Source organism: Phaseolus vulgaris, chromosome 2 (genome assembly GCF_051622355.1).
Source record: "Phaseolus vulgaris cultivar YP4 chromosome 2, ASM5162235v1, whole genome shotgun sequence".
Lineage (NCBI taxonomy): Eukaryota > Viridiplantae > Streptophyta > Magnoliopsida > Fabales > Fabaceae > Phaseolus > Phaseolus vulgaris.
In genome coordinates, this window is record NC_143499.1 from 47,162,070 (window position 1) to 47,184,889 (window position 22,820).

The following is a 22,820-nucleotide window of genomic DNA, read 5'->3' on the forward strand; positions in this document are numbered from 1 at the left end:
ACACATTGTTTCCCCTTTATAAAGTTTCGTTTATCTATGCTACACGGTTTTTCCTTTTTTTTTATATTTTAATTTATGTTTACTATTAACTAAACTATTTTCACATAAATATGTAATATGATTTTCTTAGTATCTTAACATATTCCAATACTCCAATTACTCCAGTCCATTATTTATTAATTACAAAAATAAAAGTAAAATCTTATTCGATGGATTTATTGACAATCTTAATTTATTATTACACATATATAAAATAAAGAAATTATAACGTCCACATTTAAACACTCTCTGTAACAACTAGAAAAAAAAATTTGATCAATTTAATGACAAGAAAAAACATTGAAGTTGGAAAAGAGAATCGGATCGTTGTTATAGTTGACATTGAGAAAAAAAAAAGTCTAAATGGAAATATGCAATTTTACATATTTGAATAAAATTGTTTTATAAGTTTTATATTTAGATATAAAAAAAAGTCACATAAAATTTATAATAATGTAATCAACAAAGTAATGTATTGAAATTTACATAATTTTGAATATCAGGTAATTTTTTTATTTTTTAAAATCTTGATTAAATGCACCAAGTTTTATTATGCTCGAAAAATGTTATAATAATCTTTGATCGAGTGCCATAATTTTTTTTAATATTTAAAAACATTGACTGAATATCACATTATTTTATTTTTATATAGAGGATGCTATGTTTGGTAAATTTAACTGAAAAGATAGCTTAAAGTTGAAAAGTTAAAGGTTATGAAAAAATAAACTATAATTTGTTGGTAAAACTTCACCATCCACATTTGCTGGAAGTTGTAAAATGATATTGTCGAAATAAATATTGATATTAGTTAAATACATGTTTTTAATAATCACATATATATAATTTGTTTAAAATTGTTTTATAAAAAATATATAATTTTAAAATATATTTAACTTTTTTAAAAAAATACGTATTTTTTATTTATGATTTAAATTAGTTATCATATCTCAAAATAATAAATAATTTAATAATTAAAACAATAATAAACAAGTGTACTATTAAATTAATAATAAAAATGTAACAATACAACAATTATCCAAAATTCATAATGATCTTGGATGTTAAAGTCTTCTACTATTACTTTAAGAGGTGGAATAATAAAATATAAGTATAGTTCGGATAAATTATTTTGAATCATTAATATATGTAGCTTATTTAAAAGAGTTAAAATTATTAAAAAAAAGTATATAAAACATGGGTAAACTAATTTTATCCATAATTTATATTAAATATTTTGAAATCTCAGCCCAAAATAATTTTAAGAAAATGAGTTTAGTATCTTTGAAAAATAGTGTAAGTAGCTTAGTGCAGTAGATGATGATACTGATAATATAATATTGGTATTTTTGAAGAAGAAAAAAAACAACAAGAAGGAAATAAATAGTTTAATATCTTTACAGTTAACGTCTTTTACTACTTTATTGCTTTAAATATCAAAAGTTAAATCTAATTTCAATATGAGAAACTCTTACTTTTACATCTTTAGAAAATAAGTTGTTTTATATCATATTAAAAAATAAATTTAAGTTTAATTCATCTTTATAAATGATAATTATTTTCACTTATATACGTAAATTGATATAAAGATAATATCTACATAACATTATTGTGTTGGTCAAAATTAATTTATAAATTAGTTTAATGAAATGATAGTTAATTTAGTACACACTCTTAGTATAACCCAAATTTTTTTAAAGAAAATTTATAAAATATTTTCTTTTTCCGTTTCTTTTCTAAATCTTTTGAAAATAAGAAAAGAAAAACAAAAATTAATGATATTTTACAATTGTTTATGAGAATTAAAAAGTGTTAGGGTTAGGACCTAGAGAACTATTGAGAGATTCTTTTATCTCATTCTATCGATTGGTCATCTGTCCTTCAACTTCCTTCCTTCTTAATTTTGGCTCTCAGTCTTCTCGTAATTCAGACTCGAAAGGTATATGCAAAAGACACTGTGACGCTCAAGTCAACAAAAACGTTCGATACTCTATTCTCATAGCACTGTATATGATGACATATCTGATTCTTAAAATGTGTGTTATTTATATTACTTTTGGTGAATTTTCCTTAATGGACCAGGTTAAGAAGTTGGGTCGCGTTTAGAACTACATTACCTAACTCCTAATCACATATTAGTTTCGCTGACATTGATTAAATATAATTGAACTTGTGTTTTCGATCAACCTTATGGACATGGACTTTTACCTCGTCGACCCAATAATAAAACCGAGACATGACACCAATCCAAATCAAATCGTAGTCTTAAATTTTCTACATATTTTAAATCTGAAAACAATTTTCTCTCACAGTTAACCAATTCATAGTAACACAAGTGGGTAACAAAAGCCTCCCAGTGTTTGGAAACATAATCAGATTGACCTATTCCAACTTAGTGTAATTTTAATCAAAAGCGCGTTGCTTAATTTCTCTACGACCAATTCCTCGAATCACTTTCTAAGAAGCCATCACATCATTAGAGACTGAAAAAGAAAGCAATGGAAAAAGAGTGAATATGATTTCCTTTTTTTCAAGTTAAAAACAGAAATTAAACCCCATTGATGAATTAAGAACAACTTTCCATTTTCAATACGCCATTTCTTGAATTGTTTGACCAAGAAGAAGAAATCCAGGTACAGTGGCTGAGATTAATTTTCTCTAATATGATTAATTTAAAATTAGAATTTTCAATGAAAGAAGGATGCTGGTGAAAATAAATAAATTAAAAGGCTTGATTTCTTTCTTTCTCCCTTTAAACATTTTTGGGTTTTTATCTTGAGTTTTAATCAAAATTTTAATTCGTCTTACCCATTCTCTTAACAGTTTTAATCTCTGTCATCAATAATAACGATAGTTAATGTAAAACCAACAATCAAATTACTTGTCACTTCATCTAAGACATGTTGTAGTACTTGTTTCCTATAAATATTTAATGTAAAATGATTTTTTTTATTTAAAATTAACTTGTATAAAGTAATTAGAAAATATTTAAAGAAAAACCATTGCCCTAAAATTAAGTAAAAAAATTTTGTCTATAACATATTGGTTTTTTGAAATTTCATATCGACTAAAGATTAACATATTTTTTAATATATGAGTGAGGTTTAATTTTTTAATATATGAGTGAGTGCAAACCTTATTTTATAAATTGATTTTATGAGATTGACTTAGGTTTAAAGTTCATTTTTTAATATGGTATCCGAATCATCTCGAGTTATTCTAAAGATTGTTTGTTAATTTTATCAGGTCACTCGTTATAGAATTCTTATCGGACCATTTATAATATAATCTTATGAGTTGATAAGATGTGTATTAAACACATTCAAACCTGACTTTATAAATTAGTTTTAGTTTTATAAAATTGAAGTATATTTTACATAAAAGTTTTAAAACAAACTTCTCTAGAGCTTGTAGAGATGGCCCACATGTCAATTCAGTGAACATGGAAAAATACTACTAAAGCCCTATAGACCCTTTCAACCATGAGTACAGTGGTTTGCGCTTAAGCACAAAAGAGAAGCAAAAGTTGCATGGTTAAAGAGAATAAAAACAAAGCTTATCTCATTCAATCACTTGAATCTTGACTATAACATTTCTAAGCATGACCACTTTCACGCCTGGGTCTCTCATTGGCTAAGAAAATTTCCGTGGAAACTAACACCTTTTACTATTATTTTCTTTGTTTGCCCAATTGACACTTCAAACTTCTGCTAGACCAACCCTAGAAGATCATTGCTATAAATTCACTCTTCCGTGGTCCTTTTGCTCAGTACACTTCAAAGCTTCCCATTCTCTAACTGCATCTGCCATTTCATAAAACTGATAACTCATTCTCTTTAACTAAGAATGATTCGCACCATATTTGCATGCTTCAGTGGGAAAGTGTCACATAAAAAAGCAAAAGTAGAGGCAGTGGAAGAGAGAAAGGATGTTTACAGAGATGAGTTGACAGAAAAAAAGAGGGCGAGGAGGGCAGTGAAGAAAAGGGTGAGGTTTGCAGAGGTAGAAGCTACGATCATGGGAGAAGAAAATGAAAAGGAGTTTGAGAAAAGAAGGTGTGAGAGTGGTGAGGAGGTGGGAGAAAAAGAAGGGATGAGAGTGAGGATTAGACTGACAAAGGAGGAAGCTGCAAGGTTGCTATCAAAATGCAACAAAGAAGGACCTCTTCAATTCAACGACGTTGCTCATCAACTTCTCTTCATCCCTGCTCACCGTCTTTCTATTCTGTCACATCCCACAGACACTCTCTAGTGCTCACAACCTTCTGCATATTTCTTCATTACTTCATCGTTCCAATCCTTCTCTTCTCATGTAATTAATTGTTACAATTTTGCTTTTGTAAAATTCTTTTACATATATTAATACAATTATTTTTGCATGATTTTCATGTCTACAAAAAGGAAACACACTAATGAACAACCTAACTTAATTTAGAATAACGGAATCAGTCTGCCAGACACTGATATGACACGAACACAGACACAAAGATATGTATAATCTTTAAAATGTAGGATACGGGAACACAAATTTATATATGATATAATTATGAATTATATATAATAACAATAAAAATTTATGTACATAAGTATGTTTTAGCTTTTTTTTAGTACAAAATTTTTTTTTATGGCATAATCATACTAAAAATTTATACAATAAAAGTTTGAATTTTTAGAAAATTAGTGTTTTTTTAAATTGGGTTAAAATCGTGCTAGGAATTGTTAGAAATTCAACATATATTTTTTGAATTGAATATTTCACTGATACGTGTCCTACGAGTGTCATGTAAGAGTTGGTGTCCAATACGTGTGTTCGACACGGACACATCATTTAAGAGGAGTGTGAGGGTCTGAGTCTCATAGGTCATAACAGACAATCATAAGAGAGACTATGTATTATCTCTTAATTACGTTAAAAAAAATAATAAAAATAAGATAACTAGTTTCAATATGAAATAACTTTAGTATATTTTAATTAAATTCATGACAATAGGACTTACTTATTTTACTATTTTAAAACCTTTACTTATTTTAAAACTTTTACTTATTTTTAAAAAAATAAAAAATTATTTATTTTTAAAATAAATTATCTATTTAATAATTAAGAGATAAAATTGCATTAAATGTCATGTGTATATACACACCTGCTTCTGTGCCCTACTTAAATGAAGCTTCCTCATTTATCTACAGTAAATTACAGTTTCCTGCCACAAAATGAAGAACGTTCCATCACCCCTGTGTATACCACCTTTTTTGTTTGTTGTTATTATTTTTGTTTTCTTATTTCGGTGGGTTGGATTGGTCTGTTTAAAATGTGGGCTAAAATGTTGCAACTAACAAATTTGAACTTGCATCCAATATTTTATAAATGTCCTTTTGAAGTTTTTCAATATGTGAAATGATAATTTTTTTATTTTTTTATTTAAATAAGAGGTGTGTGCGGATCAAAGTATATTTCATGAAAGATATTTTGGAAACGTATTTTTGGAACACATAAATCTAATCTGAAATTCCTTTTTTTCAAAATGTATTTTGTAATTCTAAATTTTCAATTCTAGAATGAAAAGAAATTTTGAAAATTCATGATTTGAGGCTTTTACTTCCTCCACCCCAATATCTGAACTTGCACCTCCTCAATTGGATTAAATGACCAGATTTTCATGTTCGTTTCTTTCTCATTCTACTTGTTGTCACCACCATTATTGTCGTTGTTGCATATCATCGCTTTTGTTTTGAAAATTTTGTTACGTAAAGTTTGTTCTAAAATGTATTTAAATGTGTTCGAAAAAATTTAATTTGAAAACCTTATCGTATTCCAGGAAACATGTTCTATAATGTATTCCATGAATTCAAGGAAGTGTGATATGGAAAAGTTTCAAAAAAACAGGTAATCCAAAAGTCGCTCTAAAGAAGGATAAAATTGTTATTTTGAAATTATGAGTGTGCAAGTTCTAAAAAGGGGTGGAGAAAGTAAAAGCCATGACTGGATTACTCTATCTTGACAACGTTAAACTAAATCCTAAAAAAGATATACATATATTTTCTTCTTGGTGATACTAAAATGTATATCTTTTCCCTAATTTCAAAATTTATTTATATTTTTTAAAAATATTTACTAAAGCTAAAATTATTTATGCATGACACATTTATTAAATATTGTTCCATATTATAATTGTAAAATTGATTATATATATAATATCATTGAAAAGATAAGTCTTGTAAAAGTGATTATATAGATATTGTTCCAGATTTTTTAGAAATGACAAGTCTTGTAGAATGGTATTAACTAATTTATTAGGACCATTGCTTTTTTTTTTGTCCAGACAAAATTGAAAAACTGGAGGGAGAATCAAATGAAAAAAACATGGACAATAAAAATAAACATAGAACAAACCCAAATTTAAATTTTCCTGCACAAATGCCCCCAATTTTTAAAAAATCATTCAGAACTCACAATTTATTAAAAAAATATTTTTTTCCACGTAGTTGTCAAGAGGAAATTTGTCACGTAGATGTAAAGATATGAAGACCCTAATGAATAAGACTCATTCAAACCTAAACAAGAGTAAAATATAATACCCACTTAATTTTATTCCAAAATAAAGACCATTAAATTGGACAAGGTTACAAGTTAAAGTAGCTTCCGCCCAGCAAATTTATATCACACAGAAAATTATATCATTATATTCAAACATCATAAATTTTATATGGTTGAAAATGTCCTTTTTCTACAATTACTCTTAAAAATACTTTACCAATTCATACATTCAATTCTTAAAACAAAACAAAACAAATCTGTAAATTTCTACAAATGTTTTGACAGATCTTCCTTTAATTTGAACATTTTTCTAAATAGAAAATAACAACCTATTATGTGGCAAACAAAGTATTATTTTTTTATCACTATTATTTTAAGCATTAACTTCAAAAGAGGTGGAAGCATTCGTCCCTTCTATGTAGGAACTCTTGTAAAAATCTTGCTACTATTATTTATTTAGTCTTTCCTTTTAAGTTATGCTTTCGCTATCATGGTATTATATTTAGTCCATGACTTTTTCATTATAGTACTGATTCGGATTTTTTATTATTGAAAACAAGGATACATAGTGATTCCAACAACAAGCTCATATGAAGAGTGAAAACAATTATAAAAGGATAAACAGAACATATAAGAAATAAAATTAAGACCAAACATCATAACAATCATGAAAATAATACTTTGACGGAATTAAAGTAACAAAGGAAAAACAAAATTACAAAATAAAATAAGAACTAAACACAAAGATTGAAAAATTGATACAAGATTTAGGAGATGGAAACACGTGTCGCTTAAGAAACATTTTCTCCTCCAAAATAAACATCATAAAGTTGAATTATCGCTTGATTTTTAAGAACTAAAATAAAACTCTAAAGAATAGTGATTATTATTAAAAAGATAATGATTAGTATCATGAGAGCAAGTAAATATTACAAAAATCTATTACAAAAAAATTATTAAACAATAATTAATTTAAAAATAAAAAATAATTAGTTATGAAAATTAATTAAATTAAATATTATTTTATAAATTAAAAATTTAGTAGTATTTAAAATAATTTATATTAATAATACATTTTTATAAAATAGTTTTTAAATTGGTATCTGAAATTAGTTAATATTATTAAGATTTGAACTACTATATATTTTTAATTATAAATTATTCTCTAATTAAATTAAATTATTTTATTATTATTGAATATAAAAAGTTGGTGGAATGTGTGAATGTCTAACTAATGGGAATAGACGGTCCCTTAATTAACTTAACTTTACTAGTGAAAAAGATCAATCAAACGAGTTGCCGTGTCAATTTGGTTGATGACAAGGGGATTCATTTTGCTTATAGACCATAAAAATATTATCAAAGTTTTGTGTGTAGTTTTAAGTCGTAAATTTGAAGTTTTTTAACTCTCATATTTCTAACTAACGTGGAAACACTGAATTTTCCCGTTTTTGACTAGTAAGACTGAACTTTGGCGTGAAAGTGCAAAGTGTTTACAAGGCATTGGAAGCAGAGTGGTGAGAATCAGAAGCGACTTCAGCTGCATGCTTTGTTGTTTTTTACACTTCTCTTTTGCTATTGAGTTGAATGAGAATGCCACGCTAGAATTGTATTCTTTGAATTGACCATTGTTGACAATTACACACACAAAAAAATGAGTTGAGGTTCTGAATTAAAGAAACAACCACACCCACACCCACCCTAATAACCCTTATTCCTCTCACCCTCTCAAATCAATGGCTACCTCAGCCATTTTTTGTGCTTTCTGTCTCCTTCTTTTCCATCTCCAAACCACAAGAGGGAATAACAACCAACAGCAACAGGCTATTTGTAAAAGCTTGAGATGCGGCAATTTAGACATTCAGTTTCCTTTCGGTCTGAAACACTCCGACCAAGATCCTCGCTGCAGGTATTTCCCAGTTCCAACTTTCCAACTTTCTTGCATCAATCGAACACAAACAGTTATAGAGCTCCCAGGTTTCGGGAACTTCGTCGTCAAAAACATCGATTACGACTCCCAAAGCATCAAAGTCAACGACCCCAATGGCTGCCTTCCAAAGCGGTTCTTACACCCCTGGAACCTTTCGGATTCACCTTTCACTTTGAACCCCTTGATTTATGGACCCTCTCCCTTTAACCTCACTTTCACGCGTTGCTCTTCCAACGTCACGGCCTCCCCTGGATTCCCGTTAAGGCCGGTTTCGTGCCTGAGCGACAACCCGAACTATTCGGTGATAGCTTCGTGGTCACGGCCCATTGAGTCGTCAACGGTCATGTCGGAACGGTGCCGAGTAATGGCTCATGCTCTTGTTCCTGTCCCGGTGTTGGACGTGTCCAAGTGGCCCTTCTGGTCCGATCTCAACACAAACCTTGAACTGGTGTGGACCGAACCCAGGTGCAGCCATTGTGCACTCACTGGTCAACTTTGTGGCTTCTCCAGTCAGAGTAATCGAAGTCTTCGAGTTGGGTGCTTTCCTAGGGACTCCGGCAAAGGTATGCTTGCGTGTGTTAGACTTTTCTTCTGGGCCTTTTCATTCATTACTTTGCTCTTCAAATTCTCATTTTTTGTGGCATTCGTTGATTCACAACAACATGCGCCCTTTGACGTTAACAGTTTAGTTGGTTGAGGTTGTTTGTCCAATTTCTAGTTTGGTGGGTAAACTCAAGCAACTCTTTGTCAACTTCAGGTTTAATGCCAACCTCAGAAATGATGGGTGTGCTAGAAGTTGAAAATATATGGATTTAAGTCTAGTTCAAATCTAGTTGATAGTAGATATAGGATTTCTAACCTATCCCGTCGAGTTACGTGATAAGGTATTTCGATAATGATCCGATAACGGGTAACATAATAAGTAGAACAAACTTTTGATAGGATAGATTTTAAATGATTTTGATACTATATTAAAAAATGAAATTTAAATTTAACACAACCTTATAAAATCGATTTTTGAGATGAAGTTTGCACTAATGAATAATGAAAATTTTCAATGATGTAAAAAATTCAAATAACGTGTTCTTACTTCAGATAACACAATTTCATTATTTAAAATGTTTTTCTAAAGAACAAGATTAAATTTTCACATCATGATGAACGCGGTTTGTTTTTAGTTTTTTAAACAAAACTATTTTATAAACAGAAGACGTGTCGGAAATAAATAAAAAAGCAGTGAGAGCGACTGAATTTAGTTTTTTCCCAAGTTTGAAACGACTGAATTTATTTTGTTGCCGAACTTTGAATAAAGAAATTTTTTAATGGAAGTGAGCGAACTAAAACCAGAATTAACAAGAACTAGCCAACTTGATGAAATTATAGGGTAATTTGACTTTGAATTGATGAAAATAATTTCCATAGAAAAAGAAATTAGGAGGCATGATTGATGGTAAATTGAAAATATGAGAAATAGGTAGGAAGAATTAGAGATGAGTCATCATGCATTGCAACTATCTTAGATTATAAACTAATATTAGTAAGTTGTCAACGTTCTGTTCGAGTGTGTTCTGCAAAGGAGGAGCTGTGATGAGTTTGGATGCAAGCCTCAACAAACTTATGAATTGACATCTAAAATTAAAAATAAAATCCTGTGAAAGTTATATATACATATTTATTTATTTGAAGTTAGTCTTTGCTTTTTTTTTTGGTGGATATTATTATTATTTGTTAAGTTATCATGAAAACTTATTTGAAGAGTTATTAAACTATAGTATTAGTCAACAATAGAATATCATCATTTGTTTATTTATTAAAATTATTATATTCATTCATTCATATTGTCTCTTTTTATTTAATAATTTTTTAAAATGAGAATAAAAGTTACAAAATTGCATTCTAATTCTTGAGATGATAATAATTCAAAAAATTAAAATATGAAAACTGAAACTACTGGACATAATATATTTTGTACGTAGGACCTAACTATAAATGATGTTTGTTTTTTCCCTATAAGATTCAAATCATAATGTGTTTTGTATTAGTTATTTTTAGATTAAATTTAAAATTAGTGAGGTTGTATTGAATTTTTTTTCAGCAAGGAGAGGTTGTATTGATATATATTTAGAAGAGAGATGAATATCATTTTTAAAAATACCATAAATTTAGAATAAATTTATTGTTATTAACTGAGTTAGTCACTTTGCTATTATTTATGAATTAGATTTGTAAATAAAATTTAGAACTACCCCTTTTCAAGTCAATATTAAATAATTAAATATGTCTTTATTATTAGTTTAAGTAAATCAATTAGTATAAAAAATATTTCATTAGTCACTTCTAATCCAGGTAAAAAATTAGAATATAAATGAAAATTATAAAAATGTGAGTCTCACAATACTTTGTATCTTGTATTAGAATAAAACTTATAAAAAAAAAGAGTCTTGAAAATAATATAATACCGTAAAACCAACTTGAAATAAGACAAAAATTTATGAAATTTTGTTATTAAATCATATATAATCATATAAAAAACAATTTTATTAAAAGATGTTAATATGATTTGAGTGTTGAGAACTTTATAGAATGTGTTTGAAGTAGCAATTTCAAAGAGGTGTTATACAAGATAGTGTGAAGAATATGATTGGTAATGATAAATTCACAACTCTTATTTTTTAATCACATTACTACTTTAAATACTATTATTTTATTTATTTTTTTATATAATTTAATTATAAATTTATCATTTATTATATATATTTATTTTTAAATTATCATATATTAAGAGTAGTCAAAGTATCATTTTCTACTTAGATAACGACTCTAATTTTTTATACAACTTCCAATACTATTATTTTAATATCTTTATTATTTTAATATTGATTAGGATCCTTCACGATGATGAAGTTATGAGAAAAAGCATGGTAGTGAAGTGTTGAGTCTCTTTGTGTCTGCAGTGAATATATGAATGAATACTGAGAGGTATTGGTTTACATGACAAACACAGGTCTTTCGAGGAGTGCGAAGTATGGGTTAGCCATTGGAGTGGGAATACCAGGTCTGTTATGCTTCATCGGAATTTCTTGCTTTGTGTGCGGCAAGGTTAGGATGCTGAGCCACCGTCGCCGTCGCTCACATCTTCCCATCACCATTTCCCTAGAACCCGTTCCTTTTGTAGCGGGTCTTGACGGCGCCACAATTGAAAAGTATCCGAAAACTCTGATCGGAGAGAGTGGTCGGTTATTGAAGGCGAACGACAACACCTGCGCAATTTGCCTCTCTGAATATCAACCCAAAGAGACGCTAAGGAGCATTCCGGAATGTGACCATTATTTTCACGCAGATTGCATAGACGAGTGGCTGAAGTTGAACGCCACCTGCCCCCTCTGCAGGAATTCCCCCGACACTTCTACACCTTCTTCTTCTTTCTCTCCCACTTCCTCCTCGTTCTCCTCTCCACACTAGCTATATATATACCCTTTGCTTCTCAATAATACATTTTCTCAACATTTTTTTCACTGAGTATTATTCAAGCTCTTTTTACTATTCTTTAACCGCATGTCATTTTTTTATAACATTTTAATTGAAGATTTGGTCATCTTATTAGGAACGAAAGGGGCCATCAAAATATACTTTCACTTATGCACGTCATAGATTTAGAAATAAATATAAAATTAAAATTAAATAATATAAAAAATATTAAAATATTATAAATATGATGTAAATTGTATGAAAAATGTGGATTATGAATATATTATAAAAACCAAATATCTCAACAATAAAAAACAATGCATAATCCAAAAGATAAAATATTGAATTGTCCGTTCAAGTAGCTACGGATTAATATAACCACCAACGTAGTATAATGTGTCTGTCTATATAATTAAGGTAGTTAATAAGTTTCTCATTATATTTATTTTGGTATTCTATACAATTTTAACAACATCGGGGGTGTAGCTCATATGGTAGAGCGCTCGCTTCGCATGCGAGAGGCACGGGGTTCGATTCCCCGCACCTCCATTTTATAAAAACTCATAGAATTAATTCTTTTTGAAAATAAAAATAAATCAATTAATAAGATCGGGAATGTAACTTATATATTAACATCGGGGATGTAGCTCATATGGTAGAGCGCTCGCTTTGCATGCGAGAGGCACGGGGTTCGATTCTCCACATCTCCATTATATATATTTTTATTTATAAACCAATCCACACCATTAATTTCTTATATTTTTACAAATCCCGAGGCAAATCAACGGCCAAATTCTATAAAGTTAACCGGTAGTTGTTCACAGTGGCCCCTACAAGTCTGGATTTGGATTCACCTCTTTCTCCTAACCACCGCTCATTCCTAATCTCCTTTCCCTCTCCCCCCAAACAAACAGTGTAATAGCCATTCCCCGACGCCACTGGTACAATTTCACTGCTTCGCACGCTTTCTCCCGTTTCTGCTATGACGCTAAACCTTTGCACTCCATGCTTCTCTCGCCTACTCCACCACCCTTTTTCTTCTCTCCCCAAACTCTCCGAAACCTGTGTCAACCACGCCGCCAACACCACCTCTCCTTTTCCCTCTCTATTTTTCACCACTCCCTCTCTTTCCAACCTTTCGCCATTCCTAAATTCCAAAGCCTCCGTCAGCGAGAGCCACAATGAAACCTCCGACGATACCGCTAACATACTCGACCAACAGCTCCTCCTCCAAGTCGCTGCCAACGCCAAAGACGCCGATGAGGCCTTGCAGATTATCGCCGACAACTCCTCCCGGAACGACGGCGTCGTTTCCACCTCCGACTGCTGCTCCGTTATCTCCGCTGCGCTTAACCGCAACAATCCTGAACTCGCTCTCTCCATCTTCTACGCCATGCGCGCCAGTTTTCATCCAGGTTATTTCTCTCTTCAGCTAGCTCACGTTGTGTTAAACATCATTACGATTTGATGACGCTGTGTTTGTGTGGTGTGAGTAGTTGACGAGAGTGGTTCTTTGGCTGCGAGATGGAAGTGGTCGCGGCCAAATGCAAATGTTTATGCTCTGTTGATTCAGGGTTTAGCGGCTGTGTTAAGGGTTTCTGACGCTCTTAGAGTGATTAAGTATATTTGTGAGGTTGGCGTTTCCCCTGGCGAGGAGGTACCGTTCGAATTAATGACATTGCATTGAATTGGATCATTATGTGTATATGTTGTGGTGGATTTGACTTTTAGATATTTCGTGGTCAATGGTGTTACTAAGATTAGACTTGTTTCTGACCCCAATGTTAACGGTCTTGATTGTTGCAGGTACGTTTTGGGAAGATAGTGAAATGTCCTAGTTGTCAGATTGCTGTTGGTGTTGCACAGCCACAACAAGGTATTCAGGTATTCCTCCCTTGCCTGTGCCGAACTTTAATTCTATTATTATTACTTTTATTATTATGTACTCTGTTTCTCCTTCTCCGTGGACATCTTTTAAACCGTGAGTCATTGGGAGATGAGTGTAAGCTTATCCTTCATCGATATCAATTTAGTGCGCAGTTTACTGTGTATATTTCCCTCTTGCATTTGACCTTATTCCCCTTGGGCATTATTGATCAAATAATAACTCAAATACATCATTGCCAAACTTCTAAAGAAGATATATTAATGTTGAATTTTGTTGATTGGAGGTTGATTTTGAAAAAAAGAAGTCTCAAGCTCTTTGGGCTCTAGCTTTATTCCACCACTAACTCTTTCATTCTGCTTCAATGTTTCTTGGTGTAAATTTTGACACGACTATTTCTGATTTTTTTTTGTCTTATGCACAATTCCTTGATGGATTGTTGTCAATGAGGGTTAATCTTCTGGCGTGTACAGAACTAGAAATGACTTTTTGTTTTTGTTGAGTGTTGGAAGTAATTTCCTGCTATTGTCCATTGTTGAGATTCATGAAGCTATTCTTTTTATTGGTTATCTTTGACACCTATTTCTGAATGAAACTCTGGATAGGTCTCTCATCTCATGATGATCTCAGACGTATTTACCCTTGTGAATTATTTGTGATTATTTGATAGTTAAACATTTCTACTGCAGATAGTATCTTGTTCCAAGTGTCGCTACCAATACGAACTTGTTTCAGGTGACATAGTCAGCATTGAATCAGAAGAAATCAGGTTGGTTAGTCATATCAGTCTATTCTTTTCTTAGATCTGTTCACTTAACATAAAAAAACATTTTTAATGTTTGATTTTTAAATTTCCACTAATCAATAGATTTTATGTTTTCCATGGAAAGCACCATACATAAGTTGTTCCAGTGTTTGCTCTCCCCTCCCCCACTTTATTTTTTTGTAACTTGTAACCAATGCTTGTCTTTTTGTTGATACATAAAAAATGTGTATGGTGTTGATCATCGAGTATTTACTTTTTCTAAGGATCTCCTCCTGCCGAACGCAGCATGGACATAACAGCGTGGGAAAGGGGGTTAAGATACATTAAACTGAGGAAGCAAAGCATTCCCTCTGCTGTTCATTCTATTGTGGTATGCTCTCTCCACTCACCTTCAACATCTGATTGTTAGGTTGTCTTCTGAAAATAGTTGTTGTTGAGAATCTTTATATAAATTGTATTGAAATTGGTTAGTTAGCTGCTAGTGAAACGAGGAATACCTTTTGATGCATTAACCTTTTTAGATATCTACTTTTTTATTTCTACAAATACATGCCCATCCTTATATAGCTCTACTACAAGTAGAAAATTTCGCTGCAAAATGAAAATACATATTTGTGACCTTCCAAACTAAACTTTTATAATCCAAAGTTTAGTCCTACCTACTAAATGCTGGAAGTAGTTCTGCTGTGATATCTCCCTAGCCAGGACCTCAATGGAGGTGACTTCAATGGGTAAAGGTATCATTACCTGCTTTAACTCATTTCATCCATTTTTTGTGTTCATATAGTTTATATGATGTTGTAAGCCTGTTGTCAATTTCTTTTTTTCTATTGTGAGATTTGATTACCAGTTCCGGTCTTGATTGATTGTTTCAGCTTGTTGATTTGTTCTACAAGTGAATACCTTTTAGCAGTTTATGTTTTATTATAGATTTTGAGAGTTCGTTTCTAAGTTTTTTCTTTTCTTTTTGATTTTAATTTGTTACTGAAATCACCTCATGTCAATTACTGGTATCCTTACCTAATGCTTCATCTTTTGAAGTCTCACATCTATAACCTCTTAACATCTATCCTTTTTTTCTCTTTCTGTTTAGGTGCAGACCCCGTCTGGTATGGCTCGCACTCATAGATTTGCAACTGAAACAGTTGATCTGCCAGCACAAGAAGGAGAAAGGGTAACTATTGCTGTGGCAGCTCCATCAAACGTATATAGAAAGGTAGGCCCTTTTAAATTCAGTCCAAGGAATCCTGATTTCTATCCCGGTGAAGCTATGTGCATAACAAACCACAAAGATGGGCGGGAGTCACTACTGTTAAGAGCCCCAAGAAAAGAGGAAAATTCATCATTGCTGAAACCCTCCTTCCTTTTTCCACTTATCGCTTTGTTGGCCACTGGGGATGCCGCCTCTGGACTTGTTGACCCTGGCCTTCCCCAGTTACTATCAGTTGTTGCAGTTTCAACCCTTGTTGTTGGGTCTACGTTGAACACTGTTGTTCTTCCCCAGTTTAATCAGGTACTGGATTCATCATTTTTTTCTCGTTGAGGGAGGCTCATATATTTCTTTCACCCAATCAATTTTAATTCTCAACAATATCAATTTTCTGCTGGTGATACCATATAATTTTGTTTCTTCCATAAAAAAACCAACTCCAAAGAGATAGTTGTTTTTCAGTTGCTACTATACTACCTGTGATTTGAATTTCCTCATGGCCAAAAAAAATGAAACTCCTGTTTACAATGATGAAGAGTTTGTAATTTGTTTTATTACTGCACATCCTTTTTTAAATTGAATGCAAGAAATAGGAAAATGTTTTAGATTCTTTAAAATTATAATTCCTTTCCTACCCTATTATGACCAGCTGGCCCCTGTATTCATTGCTCACAATAAATCAATTATGAACGATATAATAAGTAATCTGGTTTTATTCATGGTTTCAGCTTCCACAGAAGTCAGTAGATGCAGTTGCGATCAAACAACGACTTCTATCTCAATATGATGTTCTTCTGTCTCGCATCAATGACCTCAAAGAAGCTGCTGAAAAAGAGGTTTGCTACTTGCATTATTTGTGATTAGCAGGGATGATATCAACCTTATTTATTTTGAAGAGCAAAGGAATTCCAGCACTTCTAATCACAACAATCTTTTGGATGTCAAGTTCACCATTCAAAGGAGGGATAGCTGCAATTTACTTTGCCTCAAACATGAGCTTTCGTACTAGCAAAGTCCCCTTTGGGTTGATTTTTCGTTTAATAAATGTTGCATGTTTAAAACGAAAGTTGAAAACTTTTACAGAATATTGTCCTTTAACTGACAACTAAAATACATTAATAAAAGATAATATTGATATCTGATCCACCTGGAACCATCCTGCATTTTCACACAAGTATAGCTCTATATACTTTCCATAATAAGAAGAAAGAAAGGAAAGGAAAACTTGGAACCATCCTGCATTTTCACATAAATATAGCTCTATATACTTTCTATAATAAGAAAGAAGGGAAAGCCAGTGTGATATCTAATTCTGATTGCCATGAATGTCTTGTGCAAAATGCTACTTCGTGGAAAAGTCAGCCTGACTGAAAATAATGCAAGACAATTTGATAATTGATTGGAGCATTTAGATTGTATACTACTAACTTAATTATTAGTTACTTACAGATGTTAGTACATTCTGAAATTTATCTATGCAAAGTTCATTTATTGTATTTTACATCTAATATCCCAGAATGAGTAAGATAATAGATTATTTTCTCTCCTTCCTTGAAAATGTACCTGTAGCTTGAGTTATATGAATTTGATTTATACTTTTGTAGGTTTGGATGCTAGCTCGAATGTGCCAACTTGAGAACAAAATTTCAGCTGTTGGAGAACCTGCTTATCGGTAAATTGCTATAGCATCACACCTCTCTAATTATAGAAATACTTGTTTACCCCCCATGATCGAATTTGTTAATGTCTCGAGATTAGTTTTGGGTCTTTACCTTTTTCTTCTAGTCTATAGTTGCCATTTATCATTTTGTTTATTATGTCCAGGACTCGGAGAAGTAAAGTCAAGAGGGTGCGAGAGAGCCTGCAAAACTCCCTTAGAGGACGGATTGAACTGATTGACAGCTATGCTAGGGTATGTTTTCTTTAAAAGTGTGATAATATCTGCTCTCCTGAGAATTACAAAAGAACAAGTTCTTGTTGTTGCTTTCGTAATACTGAACGCAATAAATGTATATAATACTGTGATACTCTTTGGTCAGATTTCCTCAATGATTGAAATCGAAGTGGAGATGGAGACTGATGTTCTTGCTGCTGAAACTGCTAGTAACATAGTAAAACCACTTAAACATATGTTCTTTTGGATGATGACATCTTGATATAAAATGTTTTTATACTTAGGCGAGGGTCCATGCATTGCAGGACAGTATCTCAGAACAGATAGAGCAAATCATGGAGCTTGAAAATTTGGAGGAGGTTTGTTTTTTATTCCTCCCAGAATCATCGTCAACTTCTTAGACTAGGAAGTAGAAAGCCTTGCAGTGATATAATTTCTATCGTAGATTTTTCTTTCTTTTAAATATCTAGCGCGGTCATTCTCCCTCGTTCCTGTGATTTGGGATTAAAGGCCTCAGACGTGTTGACCTGTATGGTAGATGAAAAATGTCATATATCTGTTGTGCCGATCTAATGAAAACTTAAAACGGGGTTGGTCCTAATCAGGACATCTAATGTGATAGAAACAATTTGGTCCTTTTAGCATTGGTGGTCTTGGCTTTGTTTTTGTAACTGTGTTCTCATTTTACTTTTTTTGCACGCAGGGATGGAAAATCCAAGCAGAAGCCAATGATGAGGCTGAAAGACTTCTTAGTTCCCAGCCCATGCCTCTGGACGAAGTTTGACGCTCTATGGACGCATCTGATTTGTGTGCTCATGTCTAGCTTCAACACCCAGCTCAATGATCTTTTCTTGATTGAGCAAAAGAGCAACATCCACTCACCAGTGTCTTTCAGCAGACAAGTATTGAAATTTTGTATCTTATAACATCACCGGAAGAATTGCATTGTATATGGGAATCTCCTGGCATCTAATGCAAATATTTGCTGCAATTGAAAGCCGCTCTCAACAGTTCTCGAAGTCAAAGGAGATGACTGCCCAACGTAGTGTAAATTCTTTGTATTGTGGTTATATTTTAAGGAACGTGTATATCTTGTGAAAACATTATCATTTGATTTTTCTTAATCGATCCCAGATCAGGATTGGAGGGCCAACACTTCTAACTGGGTGTTGTCCATAATCTCCGGATTTATGTTGTCTTTTAAAATCTTTTTTATTTCACATAAGTGAAATTTGATTTTGATTGACAAAGGAGGGGTTTTATTTCTTTTAATTTAAGGATTCTGATGGTTAACTTTTAATTCTTATACTAAAATAAATGAAGAACGAGGACGTAAGATTAAATTTTTGGAGTAACATGACCTTTCATTAAAAATTATCGTATTTTATTGACATTATGTTGCTTTAAGTTTTCTATTTAATAAATAGGGAAAATCAAATAGTAAAGATGTTGTTAGTATATGTTTTGGTACGAAGATGCATGATTTTTTATTTTTTTTGTAGATGATCATTGTGGAAAAAAGGAGGAAATAATTTAAAAGTAAAGTTGATAATAAAGTAACATTATTATATTATGTTGTCACGTAAAAAAACATATTATAATCAAATATGGTAGTTGCAGTTGCTATATCTTATCCCATGGTATCTTGAAGACCAAACAGATACTGAGAGTTTTCCTATAAATACTTATGAGGTAGTAAAATAAAATTAGTTTTCTTACAAATTAAAACTAGTCTTAAAAATTTTATTATTTTAACTCGTACATTTATTTATAAAAAAAATATTTCCTTTTTTTCTTACTTTCTTTTTTCTTTGGGTAGTTATGAAAAAAAGTGGTCCAAATAAATCATGAGCCTGAAACTCCGACCCATCACAAAACAGCAGAACAATGTCTAAATCAAGAAATATATAAACATTTTTTTAGGAAACAAATATAAAGGATCCTCTGCTGCATGCATCCTTTTAGGAAGATTTGATAAGGGGATAGCAAATTAGTTTTGAAATTTATAAAAATTCAATGAGTTGCCCATCTTGGAAATTTTATATAGTACATGTAAAAAAATGGGGTCTTTTCTTTCTTCAGTAAAATATAATAAAAGACAAAACAAAATGGTGAGCGGAATAACGACTTTTACATAATGAAGTGGAATTATGATTTTTTTTTTATAATAAAATCATCTTATTGAAGATGAATTGCTATTTTTTTTTTCAAAATCATCCAAATAAATGTTAGGGAAAATCATAATTAATTTTGTGTATATACAAAATAGGTACTTGCGGAAGCTATAAGCAAATCAAATAAAAGAACAAAATAGAATAATGATATCAAGAATTTTTAATGTAAGAAAACTTTCTCAATTTGAAAAGTAAAACTCAGGGGAACTAGTCGAGTAAATGTTTTTCACTATGAGAGTAGGATTACAATAGTAGTTTCTCTTACTATGATTTATAATCTCACACTGTGGTGGATATCTATTTTCTCATTTCTCTCTATGTTGTTCTTATCCTTTGTCTGTCTTACTCTTTCCCACAAGTTCTTTTTGTATAAAGAATGAGAGAAAAACTTGTTAATAAAGAGATAATGGATAATTAATGTTTATCATATTTTCAAGATACCTTGAAAATACTATCTTCAACTTTCAAGGTTGGATTTCATAATCTTCCATAGAGATATAATTTCAATACTACAATAATTATCATTGAATATACTTAATTGATAATAATCAATATTCATTGATCATGACCTCCCACAAAATTAAGAAGAGATTCTAAAAAATAAATTCAAAAGATTGAAACATTTTAATGCAATAATGGAGAGAAAAAAAAAACTAACAAGTTAAAATAAGTTGGTTTAGTTTTTTAGAACCTTTTCCTGGAAGAATAATGCTAACTATATGTCCTGTGAGCCATAAACAAATTATAAATGCTATGTTAATTATTTTATGACCCCATCATGTGAGAGTAGAATGTAGGATGATTCCATATTATTTTGTGTTGTATTCCCTTTTGGGTTATTCTTGTTCCTACTTTTGTTTTACTCTCCAAAGGCTACATTAAGAAGGACAACTTCAGATTCTGATTCTTCTTCTATGCATACCAACGCACAAATCAAGGACCCTAAAAGGTCCTACAAGCCACACAAAATTTAAACCATTAAAAAAGTTTTGTTAATCACTGTTCATAAAATGTTGATTAACATTTGTTTAATAATAAATTACACATCACATTAAATTGGGTTTGTTAGGCTATCATCAAATGTATTGGGTTAAGAAGTATCTTAATCATCAATTTGACATGTTGATTGCTATTGATGGTTTTGCTTGATAAATAAAGGCTCCATATATTCCTTTAAAAATAATAGCCTCTAAAACTGAAAAAAGAAAAAAAAATAGCTATATTTTAAATTGTCGTGAAATTTTATAAAATAATGGGTATAAAAGTTGTATAGTTTATAAAAATGATTTTTATCATCTGACATAATAAAGGAGAAAACGAGATTAAAATTTGGTTGAGATATACAAAAGGAAAAATGTTGTTAAAGTTTGTTTATGTTTTATATGTTGACTTTGAAAGATGAAACTTGTAACCTGTTAAGTCAATATCTGGAGTCAAAGGTAGATATTGATTAGTGAATAAAATAGCATAACGTACGCATATATAAAGTTATTAGAGAACGCGTATGCATAAATTTAATTCATTATAGTTAAAGCAATCAATTATTTTTTGTTAAAGAACTTCTTCATTCTTCTACTACGCTTTTGTTGTATTTAAACTTAAGAAACATGTTGATTTTATTTTTTTTAAAGGTGAGAAGATAAACATATTGATTTATTACTATTCAAACTATAGGCATTTCTTTTATGGGACATAAGTTTTTTTAGAGTATATTTAATATAAGGGTTTATTATGAGATCATGTGCTGTTTTTTATAGGTTTTATTGTGTCGTATAAAATGTAAGATCTCATCTAATTTTTATCTAATGGTAAATCACATTTTAAGATTTTAAGTGTAATTTTATTAGTCTCGTAATTTAATTTTTATGATAAAGGAATATAAACAAATATTTTTTGAGATTTCTTCTTAAAAAAACCCTCTTTTCATGCTCTAAATTTTAAATATTTCTTTAGTAGATATTGCAAAAAATAGATCTTATATCTCAAAATTTAAGTGAATATATTATATATTTACTTAAGATTATATGCTTTAGGATAATGTATTAGATAATGCAAGATTATACAAGAATCAAATTGTTACATCAACACCTAATGAAGCTTATCTAATAATATATATATAATAAACGTACCTACCTAACGTTATTAAAATATGATTGGCCAGATTAGATAAAGCATGATAAGATAAAATATAACAAATCTTCATTGTATTTAATGCTTGATAAATACTGATAATATATATATATATATATATATATATATATATATATAAGTCTTGAGTCTGAATTTTAGAAATTATATTAAGATTTAGAATGATACAAACATAATGACACTAATGTTAAATTAAACTTTGACATCCAATTTTATTCATCTATTTTATATAATCTAAACGTTAATATAATTTTTAATTCCAAATCAATGTGAATTAAAAATGTATAGATAACTAATTATATAATTAATAACTTAATGAAAAGAGAAAAGAAAAGAAAAAATAAATTTATATAATTTTAATCTTGGTTTATATAATAATAGTAATAATAATAACAAGTTGTCCAAAAAAAAAAAATTTATAGAAAAGAAAAAGTGATTGTATTTGAACAGCAAAAATGGGTAGTGATATTTGAAGGGAAGGTAAAGAGTCAAAATCTGAGGATATAATTTGTGTAGTATTCAGAAACATTTGCACATCCCATCACATGTTCATGCTGTCCACATATTACAAAAACCTTTTTTCCTTTCCTTTCCTATTTGGGACTACACTTCCCTTCTATTTCTATATTGTTATAAGGTTACACTCTTTTTCATCTTATACCACAATAAATATTAATATTTATAATTAAAAAAATCTTTTTAATAAAAATATAAGTAAAATGTAAAATGTTTCAAAATTGAAAAAATTATAAATTTTTATAAATGATTAAAATAT

General features: G+C 30.5%; 3 protein-coding genes and 1 non-coding gene across 7 annotated transcripts; all 4 read left to right on the top strand.

The window, feature by feature from the left end:
- The first annotated feature begins 3,675 nt into the window (after positions 1-3,675).
- On the top strand, positions 3,676-4,413 carry LOC137809541 (uncharacterized). The gene has a single exon (XM_068610649.2). The coding sequence runs from the start codon at positions 3,883-3,885 to the stop codon at positions 4,285-4,287; it is 405 nt and encodes a 134-aa protein (XP_068466750.1). The 5' UTR covers positions 3,676-3,882; the 3' UTR covers positions 4,288-4,413.
- A 3,525-nt stretch (positions 4,414-7,938) lies between these two features.
- LOC137812728 (RING-H2 finger protein ATL20) lies at positions 7,939-12,051 on the top strand. Its single transcript, XM_068614903.2, has 2 exons — positions 7,939-9,063; positions 11,505-12,051. The coding sequence occupies exons 1-2, from the start codon at positions 8,307-8,309 to the stop codon at positions 11,960-11,962; spliced, it is 1,215 nt and encodes a 404-aa protein (XP_068471004.1). The 5' UTR covers positions 7,939-8,306; the 3' UTR covers positions 11,963-12,051.
- Positions 12,052-12,444: 393 nt separating this feature from the next.
- Positions 12,445-12,517, top strand: TRNAA-CGC (transfer RNA alanine (anticodon CGC)). Its single transcript has one exon. It is a non-coding gene; the product is annotated as a tRNA-Ala (tRNA).
- A 237-nt stretch (positions 12,518-12,754) lies between these two features.
- On the top strand, positions 12,755-18,973 carry LOC137812729 (Pentatricopeptide repeat (PPR) superfamily protein). Of its 4 annotated transcripts, none has more exons than XM_090299130.1 (12): positions 12,755-13,383; positions 13,465-13,625; positions 13,775-13,852; positions 14,543-14,622; positions 14,883-14,989; positions 15,713-16,132; positions 16,558-16,665; positions 17,434-17,501; positions 17,654-17,741; positions 17,869-17,940; positions 18,029-18,082; positions 18,427-18,973. In XM_090299130.1, the coding sequence occupies exons 5-12, from the start codon at positions 14,906-14,908 to the stop codon at positions 18,505-18,507; spliced, it is 975 nt and encodes a 324-aa protein (XP_090155256.1). In that variant the 5' UTR covers positions 12,755-13,383; positions 13,465-13,625; positions 13,775-13,852; positions 14,543-14,622; positions 14,883-14,905; the 3' UTR covers positions 18,508-18,973. The 4 variants fall into 4 exon arrangements, with proteins under 4 accessions (XP_090155256.1, XP_068471005.1, XP_090155257.1 ...); XM_068614904.1 differs by having other exon boundaries at positions 12,799-13,383; positions 14,905-14,989; XM_090299131.1 differs by having other exon boundaries at positions 12,834-13,383; positions 13,775-13,844.
- The last annotated feature ends 3,847 nt before the right edge of the window (positions 18,974-22,820 follow it).